At 49.0% G+C, this 23,288-nt stretch overlaps 1 protein-coding gene across 2 annotated transcripts in view; it reads right to left on the reverse strand.

Moving 5' to 3' along the window:
* MFHAS1 (multifunctional ROCO family signaling regulator 1) overlaps nucleotides 1–22,983 on the reverse strand; it is a 70,926-nt gene extending 47,943 nt beyond the window's left edge. For both annotated transcript variants that reach the window (XR_010725962.1, XM_066234055.1), the window contains exon 1: nucleotides 19,864–22,983. Coding sequence is in view for 1 of the 2 variants with exons in the window: in XM_066234055.1 (XP_066090152.1) it covers nucleotides 19,864–22,852 (2,989 nt within the window). In the remaining variant the exon portion in view is untranslated. The remainder of the gene's footprint in view (nucleotides 1–19,863) is intronic.
* Between the last annotated feature and the right edge of the window lie 305 nt (nucleotides 22,984–23,288).

The raw sequence follows: 23,288 nt of genomic DNA on the forward strand, positions 1-23,288 counted from the left end.
AGGTACTTTAAAAGAGAGAGGGGGAGAAACCATCTTCATATAACATTTATAACAAGGACTATTTCCTTGAGGATGGGCTCTGAGGCCGATATCCTGCTGAACCTCCCATAGTGCCCGGACCTTACTGGAGGTCTTGGTCAATTCCCGTGGACCAAAGACAGGATTTGGCAAATAAACACCCTAATGTCTTCCTGTGCATTAACTCTAAATATTATCCCACTTCTAGGCATTGCATGAGCACCGTGTAGTGCAGTGGTAGTCATTCTGGTCCCTACCGCCCACTAGTGGGCGTTCCAGCTTTCATGGTGGGCAGTAGCGGAGCAACCAAAGTATAAATAAAAAGATAGATTTAACTACAGTAAGTTGTTTTATAAAGATTTATTCTGAAAAAAAAAAAAAAGATTTATTCTGCCAAACAGCAAAAATCTGACATAAAGTACTTGGTAAGTAATTATTATTATATGCTTTAACTTGCTGTAACTCTGCTTTATAAATTTTATAAAGTAAAGTTACTTCCCTACTTTATAAATCACCATTACTGTGGAACCGGTGGGCAGTTAGAAAATTTTACTACTAACAGAGATACAAAAGTGGGCGGTAGGTATAAAAAGGTTGACTACCCCTGGTGTAGTGATAATACAGACAAACTAAGTTAAATGATTTTCTTTCCATCCAGTATGAGCTAAGGCCATATTAGCCTCTGAAGACAGTCTCAACATCGTTAACTGGCTGTAAACGGGAACTCTGACATGGGAAGCAGTCCTCGGCAGACATGGACCTCCAAACAGAGGTGGCCGCAGGCCTGGGATTCCCCTCCACCTGGAGCCACTCCGAACTGCTGAACATGCCCACAAATGATCCTCTCAGGGATGATGACACGCTCACCAACCCACAGTGCAATCCATGGGAAGCCCTTTCTCATTAATCCAGACAGCCAGGCGTGACCCCTGCCTGGGAGGCTCCTCCCTCCTAGCGTAGGCTGTCGCTGTCACTATAGAAACAAGCAATGTTATAAATGACTAAAATAAGCAATGTGACAAGTGGCTTCCACTGAGAGTCATCATTATTTCATGTATGAAATTTAAGTAATACCTCATTGATACCGTGCTCAGATCCTACAGGAATCTTTAGGGGAGGGGGGCAGGGGCCAGAAAGCACAAATTAAATCTCAGCTGCATTTCGTGCTGTTTGATCCTCCCTAATGGCAACTAGAGTCTAGAGAAAATTAGTGGGAGAAAAGATCACGGATGGGTTCTTAATAATTTATTCCAAGTTATTTTGTTGTATCATTATTAGGTTAAAAATTAGTGAAGGCTTACACTGTGTTTACACTGGGCCTAAAGGCCATCATGGGGGCAGGCTGCCTTGAAGAATTTAAAGAGGGTGCAGAGAGGAGGAGGAAGGGGCAAGGAGAGAACCGCTCTGAGCTGCAGTGGGCCAGGCGGGCTGTGCGGCTGTAAGCTAGGTCATCAGCCCAATCGGCAGCTGTTAACACTGCAGGGGTGTCTCCTCCCACTGTCCCCCAACCCGCCCGAGAGCCGGCCAATTTGATAATGAATAAACAAAGCACAAACAAAAGCACCTAACAGAACAGGACTGCAGGAGAAAAAAAGAGAAAGATCGTCCTACACCAACCAGATTTCTTGAGTGGATTTGCTTTGACCCCTTCTTTTACAAGCGCCACCACGGAAAATGAGCGAGAACAAAAGAGGACCCCACAGACACAGCCGTGAAGGACTCCAGGGCTGGCCGCATACATAATGCACTCCCTGTAGGCATCGTTTGTCCTTTCGATATTTTAAAGTGGTCTAAGGTTACTGGATACTTACACAGCCTCTCATTTCTTCTAGGCGACCCTTGCAAATTTAAGAACTGGGAACTTCATTATTCTGCAAATAACATTCCTTACAAATGTGACTGTAAATCTGCTAGCATTCACTCGGTGTCCATCACAGAGGACGGTGGCTGAGCAACCCAGGCAAAGCAATTAGGTCAGCAGGCTGTATCTATATCCGCCCCGTGACATTAATCTTGCCAGTTCACTTCTGCTTTCTGTTTTAAAAAGAAAAGCCCCAGTTCTCTTCCCACCGTGGTTAAAAACTGATCCCCACACCACACTCCCAAACCAAAGAGACATGCTTTCCCCCACAGAGAAGGGGGACTCTGAATCCCAGAGAGGTTGCCTGGTACATCCAAGATCTCACAGCCAGGCCGAGGCCCGGGACTCCTCCTTGTGAGCCTCCGGGAGTGCTTCCTGCCCGCCCAAGGACCTGCCCGGGGCCTGGACCATGTATTGTCTGAATTACCTCGGAGTGGTCCACCTGCTTCCATTCACACCCCCTTCAAGTCTGTCTTCCAGGCCGTCACCCTGAGTATCCTTACAAAATGTAAAATTGACATTTCCCCACCAGACCCTTCAATATTTCCCTCTCACCCAAGGGGGGAAACATCACCAACTCAAATAAAAATATTTTAGCTTTATATTGAGGTATCAAGAGTTCTGTTCTGGTGGTGCAAAAATGTTAGCTGGCAGGGTAGAGAGGCTAAAAAATATTTACATGGAATGTATACATATAAAGAAAATTGCTGATTCCCAGTAATTTGAATGACCCTCTTCCCCTCACCCGGGGCATACGGGACGTGTACCACCGTTCAGTGGCCCACAGTTGGGGGGGGGGGGGTCTGAAGAAAGTCCCCTCGCAGCATCTCGGCTCTGCTGGAGACCTGCTCCCACCCAGCCAGCCCCGGGGACCCGCTCCCACCCAGCCAGCCCCGGAGACCCGCTCCCACCCAGCCAGCCCCGGAGACCCGCTCCCACCCGGCCAGCCCCGGGGACCCGCTCCCACCCAGCCAGCCCCGGAGACCCGTTCCCACCCGGCCAGCCCCGGGGACCTGCTCCCACCCGGCCAGACCTGCTCCCACCCAGCCAGCCCCGGAGACCTGCTCCCACCCGCCAGCCCCGGAGACCCGCTCCCACCCGCCAGCCCCGGAGACCTGCTCCCACCCGGCCAGACCTGCTCCCACCCAGCCAGCCCGACACCTGGCTCGGAGGTCTCCCTTCCTCTAGGGCTTTTCTGGCCCCTGAAGATCTTTCTTGTTTTTGTTTGTTATTTTTTGTGACTGAGACAGAGACAGAGAGAGGAACAGATAGGGACAGACAGACAGGAAGGGAGAGAGATGAGAAGCATCAATTCTTCGTTGCGACACCTTAGCTGTTCATTGATTGCTTTCTCATATGTGCCTTAAGGTGGGGGGGAGGGTTTATAGCAGATGAGTGACCCCTTGGCTCAAGCCAGCGAGCATGGGCTCAAGCCCTGACCATGGGGTCACGTCTACGATCCCACGCTCAAGCCAGAGACCCCGCACTCAAGCTGGGTGAGCCTGCGCTCAAGCCAGAGATCCCGCACTCAAGCTGAGTGAGCCCGCGCTCAAGCCAGAGACCCCGCACTCAAGCTGAGTGAGCCCACGCTCAAGCCAGAGATCCCGCTCTCAAGCAGTTGAGTCCGCGCTCAAGCCGCAACCTCGGGTTTCAAACCTGGGTCCTCTGCTTTCCAGTCCAACACTCTAGCCACTGCGCCACCACCTGGTCAGGCTGAAGATCTTTATATCTCAGCATATATTACCCAGCCCTGCAACTGTATTATTACTGCCAGCTCCACCTCCTTAAGACTCTAGCTTCCTGGGACCAGGGCCTGCTCACCCCGGCTCTCTATAACCCGCCCTGTGCCTTGTCATTGCAGATTTCCAGTTAATGTTTACACAGAATTAAACATGTGCAGGTCACACACATTATTCTGTGTTTCATTCAACAGACCACCTATTTTGACAGGTGGAAAGTTATCATCTTCCTGAGAGGCAGAGAGCGTAGGCTCTGGAGGAGGACAGCCAAGCCCCGTCATGTCCTGTAATCCTGTATGCCCCGGGCCAACTTACTCAGCCCTCCTGGGCCTCAGTGTTCCTCACCTGTAAACAGGATAACGGTGTTCAGAGCTACCACTTAGTGAACACTTCGTAAAAAGTACTCTGGACACTTGGCACCCATTCAGTCATTTACTCCTCACAACATCTAAGGAAGCTCTGACAGCTGGAAAAAATGCTTAGGAACCATTACAATTATTTCTCTTCATACACAGATGAAGAAACTGAGACTCAAGCTTCTTTACTCCCTAATCTACTGGATTGAGAGATAAAAGCTGCAAGGAGGGCCCTGGCCAGTTGGCTAAGTGATGGAGTGTCAGCCCGGCACGTGGAAGTCCTGGGTTCATTTCCCAGTCAGGGCACACAGGAGAAGTGACCATCTGCTTCTCTACCCGTCCTCCTTCTGTTTCTCTTCCTTTCTTCCCCTCCCACAGCCATGGCTCAAATATGAGCAACTTGGCCCTGGGTGCTGAGAATGGCTCCTTGGCCTGCCTCAGGAGCTAAAATAGCTCAGTTGCTGAGCAATGGAACAGTGGCTCCAGATAGGCAGAGCATCATCCAGTAGGAGGCTTGACCAGTGAATCCCGGTCCAGGGTGCATGCGAGAGTCTATCTCTCTGCCTCTCACTTAATTTAAAAAAAAAAAAGGTAAGGACACTTTATCTGATGCTGGTTCCATGCCACGCAAGAAAGCTGCATGGCAGTCCTCATCCCTAGCTGTCTGGAGGACATTTGTCCTCTGCCCCCCTCCACAGACAACAATGTCGACTGCTTGGGGTGCAGATCTGTCCCATTACAGACAGGAGCTAAGCTGGAGGAGGAGGAAGCTGGGAGTCATGCCTAAGTTAAGTAGCACACACACCCAGATTCCAAGCATTATAAACTTATCTGAATAACTCGTGCGTCTGCGCCCTTACAAGGCCGTGAACAAAGCCACCAACATACCACCAGACCCTTCAAAAGCAAATATTTGTCTACAACTAAAGACGCAGGGTTCTTTTCTAACAAAGAACAATGTATGCTGCTCTCATTCCCGATTCTTCCTCCTGGTTTTACAGTGGGCTCTGCCTTCAAACTGCGCGATAAATCAGGAGATTTATGGACTGTAAAGAAGGACAGAGGGCGTATTCCACGCTCCCTGGGAGTACCTGGGGCCAGCTGCCCAGGACTTTATCACTTCCTGGAAACAGGACCTGTTTTTTTTTTTTGTTTTTTTTTTTGGCTCAGTGAAAGAATTTTAACAACCCTGGTAATCAACCAAATGCAATCATCCCTGCTATTTGGGGAAGCTTTTCATGCTGCCCCATGTCACAAAAACAAGGCTCAGAGGGAGGCAGCAACAGTTCCCTGGAAGTGCCCAAGAGGCTAGCTAGCACAAGCCTCAGAAATTCTGTTCGGCTGCAGTAAAGCCTGGCCCAATAGCCTCAAAGGCAGATTCCTGAAATCACCAAACAGAAAACAAGTGATTTTTCCTTTTGCCTACACCAAGAAAAAAAGGTGGGAATACTGTAGCGACCAGAGAGAATGCACATTACCTTCGAATACCCAGAGGGTGTGCATGTGTGTGTTTTTCTGGGGGAGAGGGAAAAGGCATACAGCCACAGAGGCTTAATAACAAAAGAGAAAATTCAAAAGAAACACCTGCCTCAGTCTAGAGAGAGGCGCAACCAGGGCCAGCCATCTGGGGGTGAACGGTGGCGGTGAAGGGGACAGATGCACCCCACAGGGGCTTTGCAGCCCAGTTTTTGTTACTCACCCTGGGCACACAACAGCCCAGCTCTCAGCAGACCAGTGAGCTGTTTCAGGCATCGGAGTGTTCTCCTGGGAAATTCACGTTTCTCTCTGTACTTCTTTCCCAGGCAACTTAGGAGCCACAAGCCCCCTGAATCAGAGGCACTGCAGCTCTGCCGTGCAGAAGTGTGGCCAAGGTGAATCAAGATATTTTTAACACCATGTTCCAAAAACGTGGCTTGCTCTTTCCTCTTTACCGTCTGCACTGATTTGGGCACATAGTGTGAGATTGGAGGCCTCTGAAGACCAAACACTTCCATGAGCCCTGTGGGGGGGAAAAAATCTCTTTCTCCAAGAACCCGGTTGGGTGATTTTGTTAGGTTTAAACAAACTATGCAATTAAGTATCTTTTAAACACAAAAGCCACTTCAACAGGATTTAACTGTTTACTTTTTTACAGGTCAAACACATTTCAGAGTGCTGGGCTAGACCCGTTCTTTACTACTTACACTCACAGAAAAGCAAACGGTGTGGATAATCACTTCAATTGTGAACGCCTCCTAGTACCAGGATCCATGCAAGGCTCATTTGCTGAGCATAACTCACCAAGCTGAAGTCCAGAAAATACACAGTGTGGAGCTCTGAGGGCTGGGTGTAGGGCAGAAATGAAAACCACCCACTGGCGTAGGCGGGCTCGCCTTCACATGATGATTGAGGTAGAAGCAAGGTTTTGAGTCAGTGAAACACAGCTCGTTACCAATTATTTTTCATTAATTTCTCACACCGACACAGCATTGTTCTTATCTGCCACTGTCTCATTTTAATCAGTGGTACATTTATTTGTAGACATACAAGGTTTGTCATTATTGCTATGTCTAAACATTCCATCACATTATAATGGGTGAATTAAACTGTGAAATGCATAATTATGCCCAAAACACTGTATTCCAATGTGCTTCACAAAAGCCAATTAAAAAGATTACTTTTATTTTAAATCACGATGTTAAGCTTTTATAATTCCCAAACTCCTTTTTTAAGTCCCACCATTTTGTCTCACACATTTGTCTTTTTCTAATTGCATCTCAAACGTGTTCTGTGCACAAAAGGGCTTACCAACTCTGAAGGAAGTGAGATTGAGTGTTTTTCAAAACTCTAGAAGGTAGAGAACTTACGTGGCTTACAATCTGTAAAATAATCAGGAAAGAATCAAAGATCTGTCAACACAGAACTAACGAAGCAGTAGTCTTAGACTATTATGTTATATACTACATATAATTGCATATTCCATATTATACACAGGTTTGTAACTGTTCACATGGAAGCATCTTCAACATATATTTTAATTGATTTATTTTTTTATTCAAAATATATTTTAAGAGACCAATAGCAAAGTGCAGAACAATGACTATGCATGATCTCTTTCAGGTTAAAATATATGCAAATATATTTTCTTTTCCTTCAAAGAAATTCTCCAGGAACATTTTACAGAGTCCCGGAAATGGGACTGTGAATGAGAGACTTCTGCTTCTGAATATACCATCCAAGTATAGACATTACTATCTTATTATCAGTCAAGTTTCTATGGGTATAGATATTATGGTATGCTGTGATTCCTTCTGTAATTCCTTCTGTTACATCTTTGAATTTAGAAAAATAATATTTCATTTCATCACAAAGGAAGCCATCAATGAACTGTACTGAATAAAATTTGAAACTTCAAGATAACATAAGTTTTTTAAACATCAAAAGGGCAAATAAGCTAGAAAGTAAACACCTTAATTATGATAGACAAAAGGTTATCAACTTTAGTACATCAAGTGTTCATGTAAACTGAACTCTGTGATAAGAAATCACTGTGACTAAAAAAATACCACAAAGACGATCATGCAAAAGTCATGACCGGACAACTCTCAAAAGAAGCAACTCAATTAGGCAGTATTCATAGAGGAAAACATTCATGTTCATAAGTCAGTCTGAACCATCAGTGAGATACTGTTTTCCATTCACTGCTGGTACATTGTTAAGATGACCCCCAGTGCTGAGGCTGTGCAGTGGGATCGGTCATATTATATTGGATGAATTACCTGCGTGCTCCGCAGGTAGGAGTATGACCTGTGTCCTCTCGAGACAAGCCACATAATCATGGACTGGACCTTACACACGCTTTGCCTTTGACTCAGTGACTCCACTTCAGGGGTTACTGCCCAAATAAGAAAGAGCTTTTACACAGACACACAGTCACCACAGAATAACTCATAACAACAAAACCTGAAACAACTTAAGTGATCCAATGGTTGAATAAACAAAGGTAAGAATCCCTTGATGTACTATTTGTAAGCATGTATAATTACTGTGTAGACACTAATAACATGAAATCATATTCATGATAGCTTAGGTTAAAAAAATATTTAAATTATTTATACAATATTATTATAATTATGTATTTCACTAAACCTAATCTTAAAAAATTGAAAATAAATAAATAAAGCAAAATGTGTAATTATGTTAGATACCAGCTGTGACTGTTTTTTTTTCCTTTTTTTCTTTCCCTTTACCCTCCAAATTTGTATTTGTTTTAATAAGGGGGGTATGTATTTTTAAAAGAGCATAGGATATTTATAGAGGTCACACTGTACTGTACTACTATGAAAAAACAAGAGTTTATCCATAAGCTTATCAGATTGGTATATAGTTAAACCTGTGCTTTCTGCGATTAATAGTAGGAACAACAGCAGGTAACATCTCTTGAGTTCTTGCCATGTGTGAAGCATTGTTCTAAGCATTTTACGTGCATTAATGCAATCTTTAGGACCACCACGTGAGACAGAGGCTACGAGGATGCCCAGAGTCCCACAGCTAACAAGGGGTGGGCAGGGATTTGAACCCAGCAGTCTCCTTCGAGAGCCCTTGCAACTAACCACTATTCGATAATGCTTCCACTTGAAAATGCAACACAAAATCCCAAATGTTTCAAGTCAAAATATAAACAAAATATAAAGTAAAATTTTTAAGTATGTTGCATTTCCTAGGATTTCAATTACAACATAACCAGGTATAATTTTGATAAATTGAAGGGGCAAGGGAAGATAGACTCCCAAGATGATATGATAAAAGATACAAGAAAGCCTGACCTGTGGTGGCGCAGTGGATAAAGCGTTGACCTGGAATGCTGAGGTCACCGGTTCAAAGCCCTAGGCTTTCCTGGTCAAGGCACATATGGGAGTTGATGCTTCCTGCTCCTCCCCCCTTCCCTCTCCCTCCCTCTCTCTCTCTCTCTCTCACTCTCATTCTCTCTTTTCTCTCTAAAAATGAATAAATAAAATCTAAAATAAAATTGAAAAGAGTGAATTAAAAAAGAAAAAAAAATTAAGATACAAGAAAACACTCTCATACTGTGCTAGTGTCCAAACTAATGAAATGCATAAAATCATAAAATATGATGTTCCATTAGTGCCAAATTAATAATAATAATAATAAAAACAGTATTTTTAGTCAGTTTGTGGTATCACAAAAAAAGCACAGGGTATAAAGACAGGGAAACTTAGTCCACACTAAAATGCTAGTTGTTGTAAGTCAGATTCTATCACAGCATCTGTTATGGTTAAGGCTTGAGGAAAGAAAACCAGTGTTCTAGGATACATTCCCAGGGATTACAGAAGCATGCGGCCACCTGGCTGTTAGAATAACCCGCACTCCTGTCCTCCCAGACTCCGACGTGGAGACAGTTTCCAGTGGCACCCTGAGACACGCATCTACAAGACAGGTGTGCTGCCAGCCCAACAATAACTCGCATCCAAGTCTAAGCAAATCATTCGACACTACCCTTGCACTCTCCCAGCTGTAAATCTCTCCCACGGCCCCAACAGAGCCCTGCCTGATGGGAAAAGGACCGGGCTCGGACAATGCTTCCAGAACTCATTTATGGGCCCGCTTTGGTCATTGGCTAACTTTTACCAGCCCATAAATGTTACTTAAATATAGAAGCTTCTTCCTTATTACAATTGCTAAATGCTAAAACACTTTTATACACACATACCTACCCCAAGACAGAGCATACTGAATTATCTATATCCCTCTATCTTTGTATTTTTTATTTTTGGGGGACAGAAACAGGGAAGTCAGAAAAAGGGACAGATAGACGGGAAGGGAGCGAGATGAGAAACATCAATTCTTCACTGTGGTTCTGTAACTGTTCATTGATTGATTTCTCATATGTGCCTTGACCGGGGGGCTACAGCAGACCGAGTGACCCCTTGCTCAAGCCAGCGACCTTAGGCTCAAGCTGGTGAGCCTTGCTCAAATCCGATGAGCCCGAGCTCAAGCTGGTGACCTCAGGGTCTCAAACCTGGGTCCTCCGCGTCCCAGTCCGACGCTCTATCCACTGCGCCATGGCCTGGTCAGGCTATCCCTCTGCCTTTTTAAATGTCATTCTAATTTGAAACACCGGTCCTCTTTTCTCATCTGGTTAACTAGAAATCACGCCTTTAACACTCAAAGAAACCTGTACGTAGCAGCCATATACTTTCATGATGACAGCACCCAGTTTAATTGACACTGCCTTTAGAGTCCGTGTTCCTACAGTCTGCGCTGTTCTGAAGTCCCTGCTGATTTCAATCCCTCTCAGAACAAAGGCAAACCCATAGGCAACTCGGAGAAACAGGAAGCTTCCTGGAAGAGGAGGCATCTTCCCCTCGGAAAGCTGAGTGCTTCGGGCAGTTTTTAGAAACCCTCAGAAACGAGGTGTTGTCCTATTTCAGCGTCCTGTGTATTTCAAGACCTGCCTGAAATTTCTTGAAAACAAATGATTCAAACTGAAAATCAATTCAAAAGAATGGCCTGGGCATGTCTTTCCACCTACTGACTAAGTTGAGCAAATTCAAAGCTGTAGCCAATTTTTCTCAGTGAAAGGCCAGTGGGTTTTTTTTTTCAGTAATTACTCAAACATGCAGGTGAATTTCTCTGTATGTGGTCAGATTGCATATATACAAGAATCAACAATGATATCAACCAAAGTTGCTACTTAGCTCCCCATGGCCAAGGCCAGGTATTTTATTTTATTCTTCTAAAGCTCCTAGTTCAGTACAGACTTCTGTGTACAGCCGGTATTCAACAGGGAAAGATGACAGAATCCAGACAATACATTTATGGCACGCCTGTGGTCTCATTTGGTGATGACCTAATTTTGAATCAATGAAACCTGCAATCCCCTTAACTTTCACATCTGCCTAAGGCTTTGCTAATCATTAGAGAGCTCTCCCCATAGATTACGTGCGAAAGGGCACTGCACGGAATGGTAGTTACAGTGCTCCTGTGTGCTGCCCTTCCATGTGCTCTGCCGTGTGTCAGTCCCCCATTAAATCACAGATGCCACAAAACAGACCAGAAGGCCCCATGTCCTCTCATCAACACTGAGTAAGAGGATTTCCCAGGCAGCCAGATTAAAAGATGTTCAACAATGTGTCATCTCGAGGCCAGACTAGATGAAAATACCCTTCTCTCCTTAAACCATGCCTCAGAAAATTGTCACAAAGACTTTGCAAGAAAATCCCCAATCTGCCCCAGGCACGAAGCCACCCACCTTGTCTGCTCCTGCCTGATGAAGCACTTGACAGAACGGTGTGGTTGGCTGTACAACACTGGGAATGCACTACATGCCACGGAGCTGTTTCCTTAAAAATGGCTCATCTGCTGTTCTGACTGTCCATAAAAGGAGGGGGAAGAGGAAGCAGCAGCCTTGACTCAGTGAGCCCCCACCCAGGAGCACACACAAGCCCAGGAGCAGTCCGGACACAGCTCCAGCTTCCCCTTCCTCAGTGCCCTTCCCTCCAGTGGCCTGTGAGCAGATCTGCACAGCAAAGGAAGCGCTGGACAGCTGGGTGCCCGGGGCCACCTCCCTAGAGCGCCAAGTCCCTTCCTGGGGCCAGTGAAGCAGCCTCCGGGCTCCCAGTGCCCACGGGACTCCACCACCAGCCCCCCACCCGGACCCCTGCCCCTCTGCCCTGCTCCAAGTCCCCACTCCAACTCTCCGCTTTCATCGTCTCTGCCTTCTGCAAATCTGCGGCTAAAGAAAAATAAATCGGGTGGGGGATTTCTGGTTTTTTTTGCTAATTTACTCCATAAGAAACAAAGCATCAATACATTCAGCTAAGAGATTATGTTAAGAAAGGGCAATGAGAAAAAGTTTTGAAGCATTCAGTGCTCAAAGTGAAAAAAAAACAAAACAAAACCCTGTAAAGCCAGTAGCCACGGCCACCATCACAGCCGCCTGGCCCATGCAGGTTCGCATTTGATTCGTACAGACGGTAATGAAACAACGGAGCCAAGAACTGGTGAGCCATCATCTTTAATCCTAGCTTGCACCCAGCAGGCAAGAAATACACAGAGTGGGAAAACACTTCCCTTTCCATTCAGGGATCCCAAAGCCACTGACTTATCCGAGTTTCCGAGAATCAAAGGTTTCTACCTCACCAGCCTTATTCACCTCTGTTCCCCATCTCCTTCTCTCTGCACAAACTCTACACAAACTGGCTTTTCCTTCAGCACTCTGCCATCTTTGCTGCTTCTCCTCTCCTCCACGTGGCCTTTCTCTGCTCTCCTCTCTAATGCTAATCTCAGGAACCAAGAGAGCAAGCTCCCAGTCTGCCCCACTTTATAGTGCAGAAATCAAAATTTTTAATCCAATATATAGTATACAAACAAGGAAGTCTCTGATACAAAGTCACTTATCTGATGGGATTCCTCATGAGAGTGCACCACCCCACATCATGCAATCAGTCAAGGGTGTGGGGAAAAGCTTAGTCTTAAAACTAAGCCTTAGGCTATAACCACCCTGCCTGCTTACAGCCTGTCCCCACACCCAATGCAAACTATAAGTGAGCAAACATATATATCATATTTACAAACTTATCTGACCAACAATAACCTAAACATTTTCTCTTCTCCCTCTCCACAAATCAGTCAGCCCTGCTGGCAATGGTGTCTGGGAGCTGTTAGCCACAGCACACATGGAGCCATCTCTGATTCAAGTGCAGGCGGCCGCCCTTCCAGGGTTCTCCATGAACTCAAACCGCAGCCTGAACTGCAGTACCTACTCAGCTTCTAGAAGGAGATGGGACAGCACGTGGAGGAGGGGAAACAGCCGGTCCAAGCCAGGACAGGCATCCTTCCTGCAGGGCCACCACCCTCACACCTCCACCCTTGTCACCACCCATCGGTTCCCTCTTTGAGAGGCCAATGTCAAGGCTGGAGTGGGGTTAGTGAGAAAGAGCGAGGGAACGGGAGGCTCTGGGGAGGGGTTGCTCACTGCCTCAAGGAGGGGAAGGTGAGTGCAGGGGGCACAAGGCTGGAGTGGGGTTAGTGAGAAAGAGCGAGGGAATGGGAGGCTCTGGGGAGGGGCTGCTCACTGCCTCAAGGAGGGGAAGGTGAATGCAGGGGGCGGAGCTCAGGGGGCAGGAGGCCACCGGACACTGAATGCTTGAAAACAAGTTCTCCTTTCCCTCCCTTCGCCTCGGCATCCTGACAGCTGCCCCTTGCCCACTCTTGCCCCCACCACCCCATTTCTGGAAGGGTTAGGAGTTGGATACCAAGGGCAAGAATAGATGTAGCAGAAAAATCTTGTGGGAAAATGATATATGCTTACCTTAAAGTACACACTTTAAGACAGAGGTCATCAACAACCCCCATAAAAAGCACTTTGCCAAGGAGTCAATTAAGAAACACCAGAATTTCTTGAGTTCTGTAAAAATAACCAGCCCGCTTTGAGCCGCTTTTTAGCTGCTCGGCCCTGTGCCAGGTGCTGCCCAGGGAGTGTGTCCTGCCTTCACACGGGACATCAGAGCTCAGAGGAAGAGAGTACATAACTGCAGAGGAGCACTGCCGTGCCTTACACAGAGAGGGTCTACGGTTCAACAAAGACACGTCATCAGGACTATTCCGTGGCTGTCTGAGATGCCTGTCCATCACTCTGGGTTCTGCAGGCTAGGCTGTGCAGCACAAGCTCAGAGGATCAGCTTCATTTAGCAAAAGAAAGATGAGGAATGCAGGCCAAACAGGGCCTCCTCATCCCTCCCTGATCAAGTGAAGGAAAGCGGGCCTGAGAACCACCCAGCAGCTGGGTTTGCAGTCGGAGCAGTGAAACCAGGGGGAACGGAGACCTGGCCAGACCTGGCCGGCCTGCCTGAGCAGACCCCACCGGGGGTGCGTTCCACAGAGCCTACAGACACGGGGCAACTCTCCTCTCTGCCCACGCAGCCAGTGCCAAGGTTGCAAGAGACCAGAGAGGGCAAGAGATGAGGATGGCACCTGCCTCCTGGTATTAAAGAAATGGGGGGTACCCTAGTAGAGGCAAGGTCAGGTCCTTTATCCTAACAGGCTCCACGGAGAGAAGCGAGTTGATGGGTGGATGGAGACTCCAATATAAGTCCCCATTCCCCCCCCATATAACTTTCTAACACACAGGGAATAAACATTTTTCTCAACACATTCTCTCACTTAATCCCCAGAAAAACCCAGAGAAGTACACACTATAAATGTTTTAGGTGTTAAAATGAAGTAAATAAGTAAGAATTAAAAGAGTCATGGCCCTGGCCGGTTGGCTCAGTGGTAGAGCGTCGGCCTGGCGTGCAGAAGTCCCGGGTTCGATTCCCGGCCAGGGCACACAGGAGAAGCGCCCATTTGCTTCTCCACACACCCCCCCCTCCTTCCTCTCTGTCTCTCTCTTCCCCTCCCGCAGCCAAGGCTCCATTGGAGCAAAGATGGCCCAGGCGCTGGGGATGGCTCCTTGGCCTCTGCCCCAGGCGCTAGAGTGGCTCTGGTCATGGCAGAGCGACGCCCCCTGGTGGGCTGAGCTTCGCCCCTGGTGGGCGTGCTGGGTGGATCCCGGTCGGGCGCATGCAGGAGTCTGTCTGACTGTCTCTCCCCGTTTCCAGCTTCAGAAAAAAAATAAATAAATAAAATAGTCAGGTAAGTGTACTGGGGAACAAGACAAGCAGGGGACAGCAGAGTATGACAATAAACCTCTGTTAACAAATAAAAACACTTTCTCTTGGAAAGGTAAGCTGCTTGCACCGCGACAGACTTATGCTGCTACTTTAAAGTTTAAAGAAGAGGCGCCTGCCTACTACTTAATACAGTTTACTCTCCGAGGGCCTTTCTGGACTCTGAATCTACCATGCACAGTATTTCTTTCCCCCACTGCATGATTGAAGTTTTGATTTTTATATGAAACAAAGCCCAGGAGAGTTCAAAGAGGACTGTTTGCAAAAATAAAAGCCAAGATGCATCATTATCAATAAAACCAAACTAAAAAGATATTTAATAACCTTTGTGAAATTAAAAACAATGACTAATTCAATCCAAACAACTAGGTCATGCTCAAATTCCAGTAACTCTAACGCGGAGACATAATAAGGCAAGAATTCTGCTTTGGTTCAGTGGTCAAAATGAAGGGCCTATTCAAGGGGACTACCGGTAAAGCAGTGACAATGGGGACAATCGGGGCATCGGGGGCATGGGGGAAGGGAGTTGGGGCACAGGACAAAGCAAGATGATCAGTACTGTACCACCTGGGAATTTGACATTATATGTGACTAATAAAGACAAGAGGGATTTCTCACAAAAGACCGAACAGTCATTCAGCCAACACCTGAGAGACTCTGGAAGAAGCCACAAAGCTTCCCACGTAAACCACCTAAACCAAGAGAGCTGGCGTCCACAAACAAGGGCAGAGGTAGCCACAATGCCCGGAGCGCCTCAGACAGGTACACGGTGCGCAAGACACTGAACTCGGGCAAAAGGCGCTTGACAGGAGATATGAAAAGGCATCGAATTAATTAGTGAATGAAAGAAACTCAATCTAAAGACCACATACCAATTTTCTGTCTACCGCTTCCCAATTTTTCTTAAAACTAACCTTTAATAACTTAAAGAGTAGGACATTCTAGTGAGAAATTACTCTAAACCCACGTTCAACTCCCTCAGACACACTCTTCCCACTTGAGAACACACTGCATTCATTCTACCACTTAAACGGAATAGCAATGCACTAGGCTCTTGCTGCAGGCCTATGTCCTAGCCTCTGCGTCTTACTCAGTACTCCACATACCCAACCTCACGGGTAGTCAGCTTTTCTGGTTTAGATGTCTTATTGGTAAAAAAAAAGAACAGAGGCATAAATGAATATTACACAGAAGAAACTCACTCCGGAACATCCAAAACAAGGCGGAGGGAGCACGCTGTAGGATGCTGGCCAAACAGTCAGTCGGTCAGTGCAGAAAGCGGGGAAGACTCACACATCTGACCTTTAAGGCTCATCACAGGCCTTTCCTTCAAGTTTCCAAAAGCATCTGTCGCTCAACCCATTTGTCTTAAAGGAGACAAATCGGTCATCTCTCTGTCAACGTAATTAGATCTTACTTTTTTACAAGGACTTCTGAAACCAAGTGGTTGTCAATGGAGGATTTTCCAAAACATGGCATTTCTTTCATTAATGGAAGGGGAGGGAGGGAGGGAGGGGAGGGGGACGGGGAGAGAGGGAGGGAGGGAGGGGAGGAGGGAGGGAGGGAGGGGAGGGGAGAGGGAGGGGGAGGGGGAGAGAGGGAGGGAGGGGAGGGGGGAGGGGGAGGGGGAGGGGGGAGGGAGGGGAGGGGGGAGGGAGGGAGGGGAGGGGGGAGGGAGGGAGGGAGGGGAGGGGGGAGGGAGGGACAGAGGGAGGAAGGAAGGAGAAGGAAGGAAGGGAGGGAGGGAGGGAGGAGGGAGGGAGGGAGGGAGGGAGGAAAGGAGGGAGGGATAGGAAGGAAGGAAGGAAGGAAGGAAGGAATGAAGGAAGGAAGGAAGGAAAGAAGGAAGGAGAAGGGAGGGAGGGAGGGAGGGAGGGAGGGAGGGAGGGAGGGAGGGAGGGAGGGAGGAAATAGATCTAGCACTATCCTTCCCTAGATCAACTACATACGCTAGTGCAGCTCAGGCTAGATCTACTGTCCTATTGACAATGGTGGGGCCAACACAGACTTTTCACAAAATAAGGTTTAAACTTTACATTTCTTCTGTATAAAATCTAGGGAGACAGTAATATGCTTTTTACTCTTAATGTCCCAAAACTGGGGGGAAAAATTAATTCCCAGTTTTTTTCACATTGTACCAAAATTATTAGTTTACAGAGTAACTTGACACTTTAATAAAATGTATAACAAAGTAACCAACTCTTTCAATGTTTCTAAAAAGACAAAAGGTTACCAACTGATTCAGAGGTTTCTGCCAAGTTAAAATACATTTTCATAGTCTAAGGACTGGATGAACATATTTTAAATGTGTGCCCTAACTAACTGAACACCCAACATTATAATTCTGTTCCTACATCACCTTCTAATTTTATTATTTTAGCTCTTGCAATCTTGAATTTTAGCTTTGAAAATGTGGCAAATATGAGCAGTTGATGGCTATCACAGAAATACATGAAAGAGGAAAATGTATTAATTTTTCCTTGTTGTCTTAATGTCCTATAACCATCTTTTTCTACAACTCTTGTGCCCTCTGCCTTTTTTGGAAGAAAAAGAATCTGAAACAAAGCAAAATGGTAACTTCTTTCTCTGACTATAAATAAAACAGAAATGTACAGTCTGTAGTACCAAAAACACCTGATGATTTATTCCTATTCAATATATAAAGTAATCTTACAAATTTTCAACCATTTATTTGTTATATTGAAAATAATCATCTCTTCTTTAGAGCCTGGATTGCACACCAGGTGTGCCTCCTCTGACAGGTAAATAAGCCAAACAATAACAAGGTAATGGATTTGTTTTAAATGATTATTTTAAAAAAATAAGCAGCTTAGGTTGGGGGGGTGGGCGGGATTCCAGCCTCACTGTTTACTCCTCAAAGTTCTTGGAATTCCTCTGCACAGACCTTTACTTGTTCAGTAACCTATGTCTCTCCCTTTGTTATTAATAACATCAGTTTTATTAGTGTTCCATCTGGATTAAGAACTGGCTTTAGGTAGCACCTTCAATCAGCTACTCTGTGAATATGTAACTCCCAACCATTTAATTTAGTAACACAGTAAAGAAGTATCTGCTTTCATGAGGAAAATACCATGGCACATATAAAACAAACTGAAGGGTCTACTAGTCTCAGACTGTGACAAGACACCAGGTAATCATACAGAATGGATGGCTCAGCTGACTGGTAACTGAATATGGTGGCTTTTTCAAGCTGAAGAATTAAACTCAGCCTAGATCTAGGGCAATGAGAAGAGGTTACCTTCGGAAATACTGGTGTCTGATTCCTTCCTGATACTCTGATGAGCTACATTCAGAGTAGGACAAAGATCACAGTGGTAAAGCTGTCTTCCATTTCATCATCTCTCGATGGGGGAGACTGGCAACGATACTATCATTAGGTTGTCCTTAGGACAGCTGGAATGTTGTTAACCAAGCCTGCTCCACAAATATCTGAGTTGTTTCAAGAATTGCTCCAAAGAATGCCTTCACATGTGGGAAATGGACATATTCCAAACTGAAGACTCAGGATGCCAATTACAGGCTCAAAAAGTCCCAGACAACCAGTCCTGGAATTCTCCCATTCACTTATAATGGGGAGGGAAGGAAGGAGAAGGGAAGGAGACGGGAAGGGAAGGGAAGGAGAAGGGAAGGGAAGGGAAAAAGACGGGAAGGAGAAGGGAAGGGAAGAAGAAGGGAAGGGAAGGGAAGGGAAGGAGGGAGGGAAGGAGATGGGATGGGAAGGGAAGGGAAGGGAAGGGAAGGGAAGGGAAGGGAAGTTCTTGGGGAGGGGAGGGGAAGGGAAGGGAAGGGAAGGAGACGGGAAGGAGATGGGAAGGGAAGGGAAGGAGAAGGGAAAGGAAGAGAAGGGAAGGGAAGGAGATGGGAAGGGAAGGGAAGGAGAAGGGAAAGGAAGAGAAGGGAAGGGAAGGAGAAGGGAAGGGAAGGGAAGGAGAAGGGAAGGGAAGGAGAAGGGAAGGAGACGGGAAGGAGATGGGAAGGGAAGGGAAGGAGAAGGGAAAGGAAGAGAAGGGAAGGGAAGGAGATGGGAAGGGAAGGGAAGGGAAGGGAAGGAGAAGGGAAAGGAAGAGAAGGGAAGGGAAGGAGAAGGGAAGGGAAGGAGAAGGGAAGGGAAGGAGAAGGGAAGGAGACGGGAAGGGAAGGAGGGAGGGAAGGAGAGGGGAAGGGAAGGAGAAGGGAAGGAGATGAAGGGAAGGAGGGAGGGAAGGAGGGAGGGAAGGAGACGGGAAGGGAAGGGAAGGAGAAGGGAAGGAGAAGGGAAGGGAAGGGAAGGGAAGGGAAGGGAAGGGAAGGGAAGGGAAGGGAAGGGAAGGGAAGGAGGGAGGGAAGGAGAAGGAAGGAGAAGGGAAGAGAGGAAGGAAGTCTGTTGGAAAACACTCCTTAAAAGAGAAGAAAAAATTCTTGGCAGCTTTTTGTCTCTTCTATCTCTTACAAAGTACTTTCAAAAAAGTTCCACTGTCTAACACCAAAATACAAAGCTTAAGACATCTTGTAAAGCACAAAATTGCCAGGAAATACCCAAGGAAATTCCCCTCAGAAATCTCAGTAGTCCATCCTTCCTGTCCACGAGTGTGGTGAGTAAAACAGTGATTCCAGGATTTAGTCATGCACTATAAAGTTTTGTCTTAACTAATCCCTGATTAATATCAATATTATTGCCTTTAGTAATCCAACCCCAGTTGCAAAATATTCTTCTCTAGAATACCCTAAGAAAAGTGAGCAATGATTTTTACTTTATGACTACACTCTGAATTTAAATAACAACAACAAAATATGAGAATAGACAACTCAGAGCATCTCAAACCCTTCAAGATGCGTCTAATAAGCATGATAGCACAGGCTCAGCACGAGACTAATGTCCGGCACCCCCGTGCAACCACCTGAAATCTCCTCCCGTGAAAGGTGGGCTAAGTTGGGAAGAGGGGAGAAAAGGACGTCCAGCTGTTCTGACTGGACCCCACTTTGGAAGTCTGAATCTCTCCTGTAGGAGAGTACGAGACTGGGAACTTATTTCATATTGCTCACGCACGGACTTACTGCCTTTTGCTTGTCCCCACATCACCCTGTATTTACCTTGAGAAGCTTTCCTGGGAGCCTGCGAGGTTAAGCAAATAATCTTACAAATGAGAAACAAACATCTTCAAAACAAATATGTTTCTTAAAACACAGCACAGAAGAGCCACCTCCCTCTCTCTGCTTACCTGGGAAGGCGTGTGGATTGGGCGAACCTCTCTTAAGGCACTTAGAACAGAGAATGTGCACAGTGTAGTGCAGTCCAGGCCATTCTTGAAGCAGGACATTCAGTTCCTCCACCAAGGGGGTTATGGCTTGCCACGCCGTCCATATATTTGGTAATGACGCATGGCTGGCAATGGATAGAGTATCTGGCTGCAGGACCCCCTTGGCAGGTCTGTAACTCACCACCACAGGAACTTTCCCTCTGTACGCAAAGATCTGAAGTTTCCCATCCGACCTGTGCACCACGTGCCTGTTGATCTGGACACTGTAGCGTGCAAACAACCCAGGTGGAAAGGTAAAGGGAAAACTGTATTCAATCTGCAATTGCTCAGCCACAAAAGACTGCCCAGCCAGGTTGGTCCCGTTAATCCAGGCCTCTGCATGGGGCACCTCGTTCTGCACATAGCACGGAAACTTGTACCAGGCCGTGGACCCGTTCAAAGGCTTGCCCTTGGGTTTATTGAGGCAGTAGCACAGTCCCATCTTCTCCAGCAGCTCCAGCAGCAGCTGCAAGTCCTGCTGGGCCTGGACATGAGGCTTAAGCAGCAACCGAATGACATGGGCCGGCAAGAGCCCATGCAGCAGAAAGCCCTCCACATAATGATGGAGCTGGGTGGCCCGGAGCAGGTCCTGGCTCGGCGTGGGCAGTGTCACCACAAGGGAGCTGTCCCCCTCCCCCTCGCCCTCTCCATTGGTCCCCAGGAGCAGCTTATGCAGCAACAAGGAAGAATCCCTCTGGAAAAAGACATTAAGGATGTCAATGAGGCGGGTGAGGTTGTGGAAGACATGCTCCTTGAGGGCCGGGCTGTCCTCAAAGTAGAGCAGCTTGCCGCTCTCGTGAAGGTAGGACAGGGCACTCTGCAGCCGATCCTCCGTCAGCCCCGCCTGCAGGCCCAGGCGGGCCGAGTCCCACCAGCTCAGCCAAAGCCGCTGCGCCTGCGGTGGCTGAAAGTGCAGTTCCTCCAGCACCTGCCAGGACCGTGGCAGTACTCGGTGTAAGTTGGGGAAGATTTCCCGGTGCTCAGCTACCGAGAGCAGCTTGTCCCGAAGGCGTTGTAGCTGGCGAGGGTCCCTGCAGCTCACAGGCAGCACGGGGGAGAGGATCTGCAGCCGATGGTTGAGCAGGTACTGAAAGTGGGCCTTGCGCCTCCGGAGGTTCTTGTCTGAAACCGCATAGTAGGCTGCATGGGGGCTGGCAGAGCGCAGCTCAAAGTCCCGGGCCAGCGCCTCGTCCACCGTCCGGGCCAGACGGCTCAGCCCCTCGGCATCATGCTTCTCCTGCAGGGCGATCTGGCGGTGAATGTCCAGACACTTCTCCTCCAGCTCCCGCTCCCCACACAGGTCTGCGTGCGTGCCCACAATGCACACCACGGCGTGAGGCACCCGGGCCCCGACCCGGTGCAAGAAGGAGCCCACCGTGGTAGGAAATCTCAGGGGCTCATAGGTGGCCAAATTCACCACCAGCACATAAAGGGCCCCTGGGGAGAGGAAGAAGGGCTGGATCACCTCGTAACTTTCATCTCCAGCTAAGTCATACACAATGAACCGCAGGCCCCGAGAAGCATCGGCTGTCCAGCTGGTCACCTCGATGCCCTTGCTCACGGGAGGATGTGGAGGTGGGTAGCTCTTCTCCCTGTCACCTCCTTCATTTCCCTCCACTCTGTCCTCGGTGAGGCAGTGACGGAGCAAGGTCTTCCCTGCGGCCTTGTGGCCCATCAGGAGCAGCTTGAGGCGCGGCTGCACGGCCGGCTGGGAGTGGGCCAGTTCCTTCTGGTAGGCTGCGATGTAGGGGATCCCCTTCATGCAGACCTCGTAGGGGGGCTGGATCAGTGGGTTGTCCTTGATCTTCCACAGGCCTACCCGGGAAAGCTGGCCGAAGTTGTCCGGCAGCACAGCGATCTGGTTCCCCTGCAGCACTAGCTCCTCCAGGCCCGTCAGCTCCACAATGGAGTCCGGCAGGTAGCGGATGCGGTTATTATCCAGCCACAGGGTGAGGAGCCGGCCCAGGCCTGAGATCAGGGATGGCACTGAGGTGAGCTGGTTGCGACTAAGGTAGAGCTCCTCCAGGCCTGCCAGGGGCAGCAGCGCGGCCGGGAACTCCTCAAAGAGGTTGGAGGAAAGGTTGAGCATTTTGAGCCGCTGCAGATGGCTGAATTGGGCGGGCAGAGCCTGCAGCCCGTTGTTGTCTAGCATGAGGCTCTCCAGGCTGGCCAGCTCACAGAAGCCGTCGGGCAAGGTGCCAAGCTCGGCCCCACTCAGCCAGAGGATCTTAAGGGCACACAGGGCACCGATATCCTCAGGTAGGCCCCGCAGCCGGTTGCTGGACACGTCCAGCTCCTCCAGGGCTGCCAACTGCAGCAGTTGCCGGGGAAAAGCAGTGAGCTGGTTGTGGTCCACGTCGAGGGTGCGCAAGCGGTAGAGGCAGGAAAGGGAGTCTGGCAGCTGCTCCAGCCGGTTGAAGCTGACATCCAGCTCCTCCAGGTGGGCCAGAGCGCCCAGCTGGGCGGGCAGGGTGGGCAGCTGATTGTGGCTGAGGTTGAGCTTGCGCAGCTCGTGCAGGGCTCCCACCACCTCCGCGCCCAGGCAGGTGAGCCGGTTGTGGCTCACGTCCAGTTCGGTGAGGTGGTGGCCCAACACGGCCACCTCCGGGGGCAGCCGGGCAAAGCGGTTCCTGCGCAGGACCAGGACGCGCAGGCTGCCCAGCGCCAACCCCAGCCCGTCGGGCACCTCCTCCAGGCCGTTGTTCCCCAGGTTCAGCACCTCAACGTCCCCGATGTTGGCCGGCAGCACAAGCTGGGGGGCTTCGGGGGAGTCGACCTGGTCGGCCCCGGGGCAGCCCCCGGCCGCGCTGAGGGTGAGCTGGCGCAGGTTGCTCCGCAGCTTCCTGGCGCGCAGGGCGGCGTCCCGCCACAGCCTCACGGTCTTCAGGTTCCCACTGTCCTTCCCAGCCATGGCGGGGCCCCGGGCCGACACCCTGCCGCGCGCGCGGGAGCCCACAGCTACATGCCACGCTGCGCCCGGGCGGGCGCCAGTCTCCGGGTCGCGCTCGCTCCTTTCTCCCCACCACCCCTCGGCGACCGGCGGCTGTGGGTCCTAGCGCAGCCAGCGGCCGGGCGCCCGCAGCTGGGGAGCGGCAGCGACGCGAGCAGCTCCGGGGGGCGCCGAGCCCGCGGCGCGAGGGGTGGCGGCGACGGCCGGCGTGGAGTGCCGCTCGCATTCTCCTTCCTCCCGGGCCATGGGCGCGCCGGGGCCGCAGGGCTGCCGCCCGCCGCCCGCCCGCCGCGCCGCGGAGGATGCCTGCTGCTCCTCCTCCCGCTCCGCCCGCCTCGCCGCGCCTCCGAGCCGACTCCGGCCCCGCTACCCCCGCAGCCGCGGCCCCGCGGCCCGC

This window comes from Saccopteryx bilineata, chromosome 6 (genome assembly GCF_036850765.1).
Source record: "Saccopteryx bilineata isolate mSacBil1 chromosome 6, mSacBil1_pri_phased_curated, whole genome shotgun sequence".
NCBI classification, from domain to species: Eukaryota; Metazoa; Chordata; class Mammalia; order Chiroptera; family Emballonuridae; genus Saccopteryx; species Saccopteryx bilineata.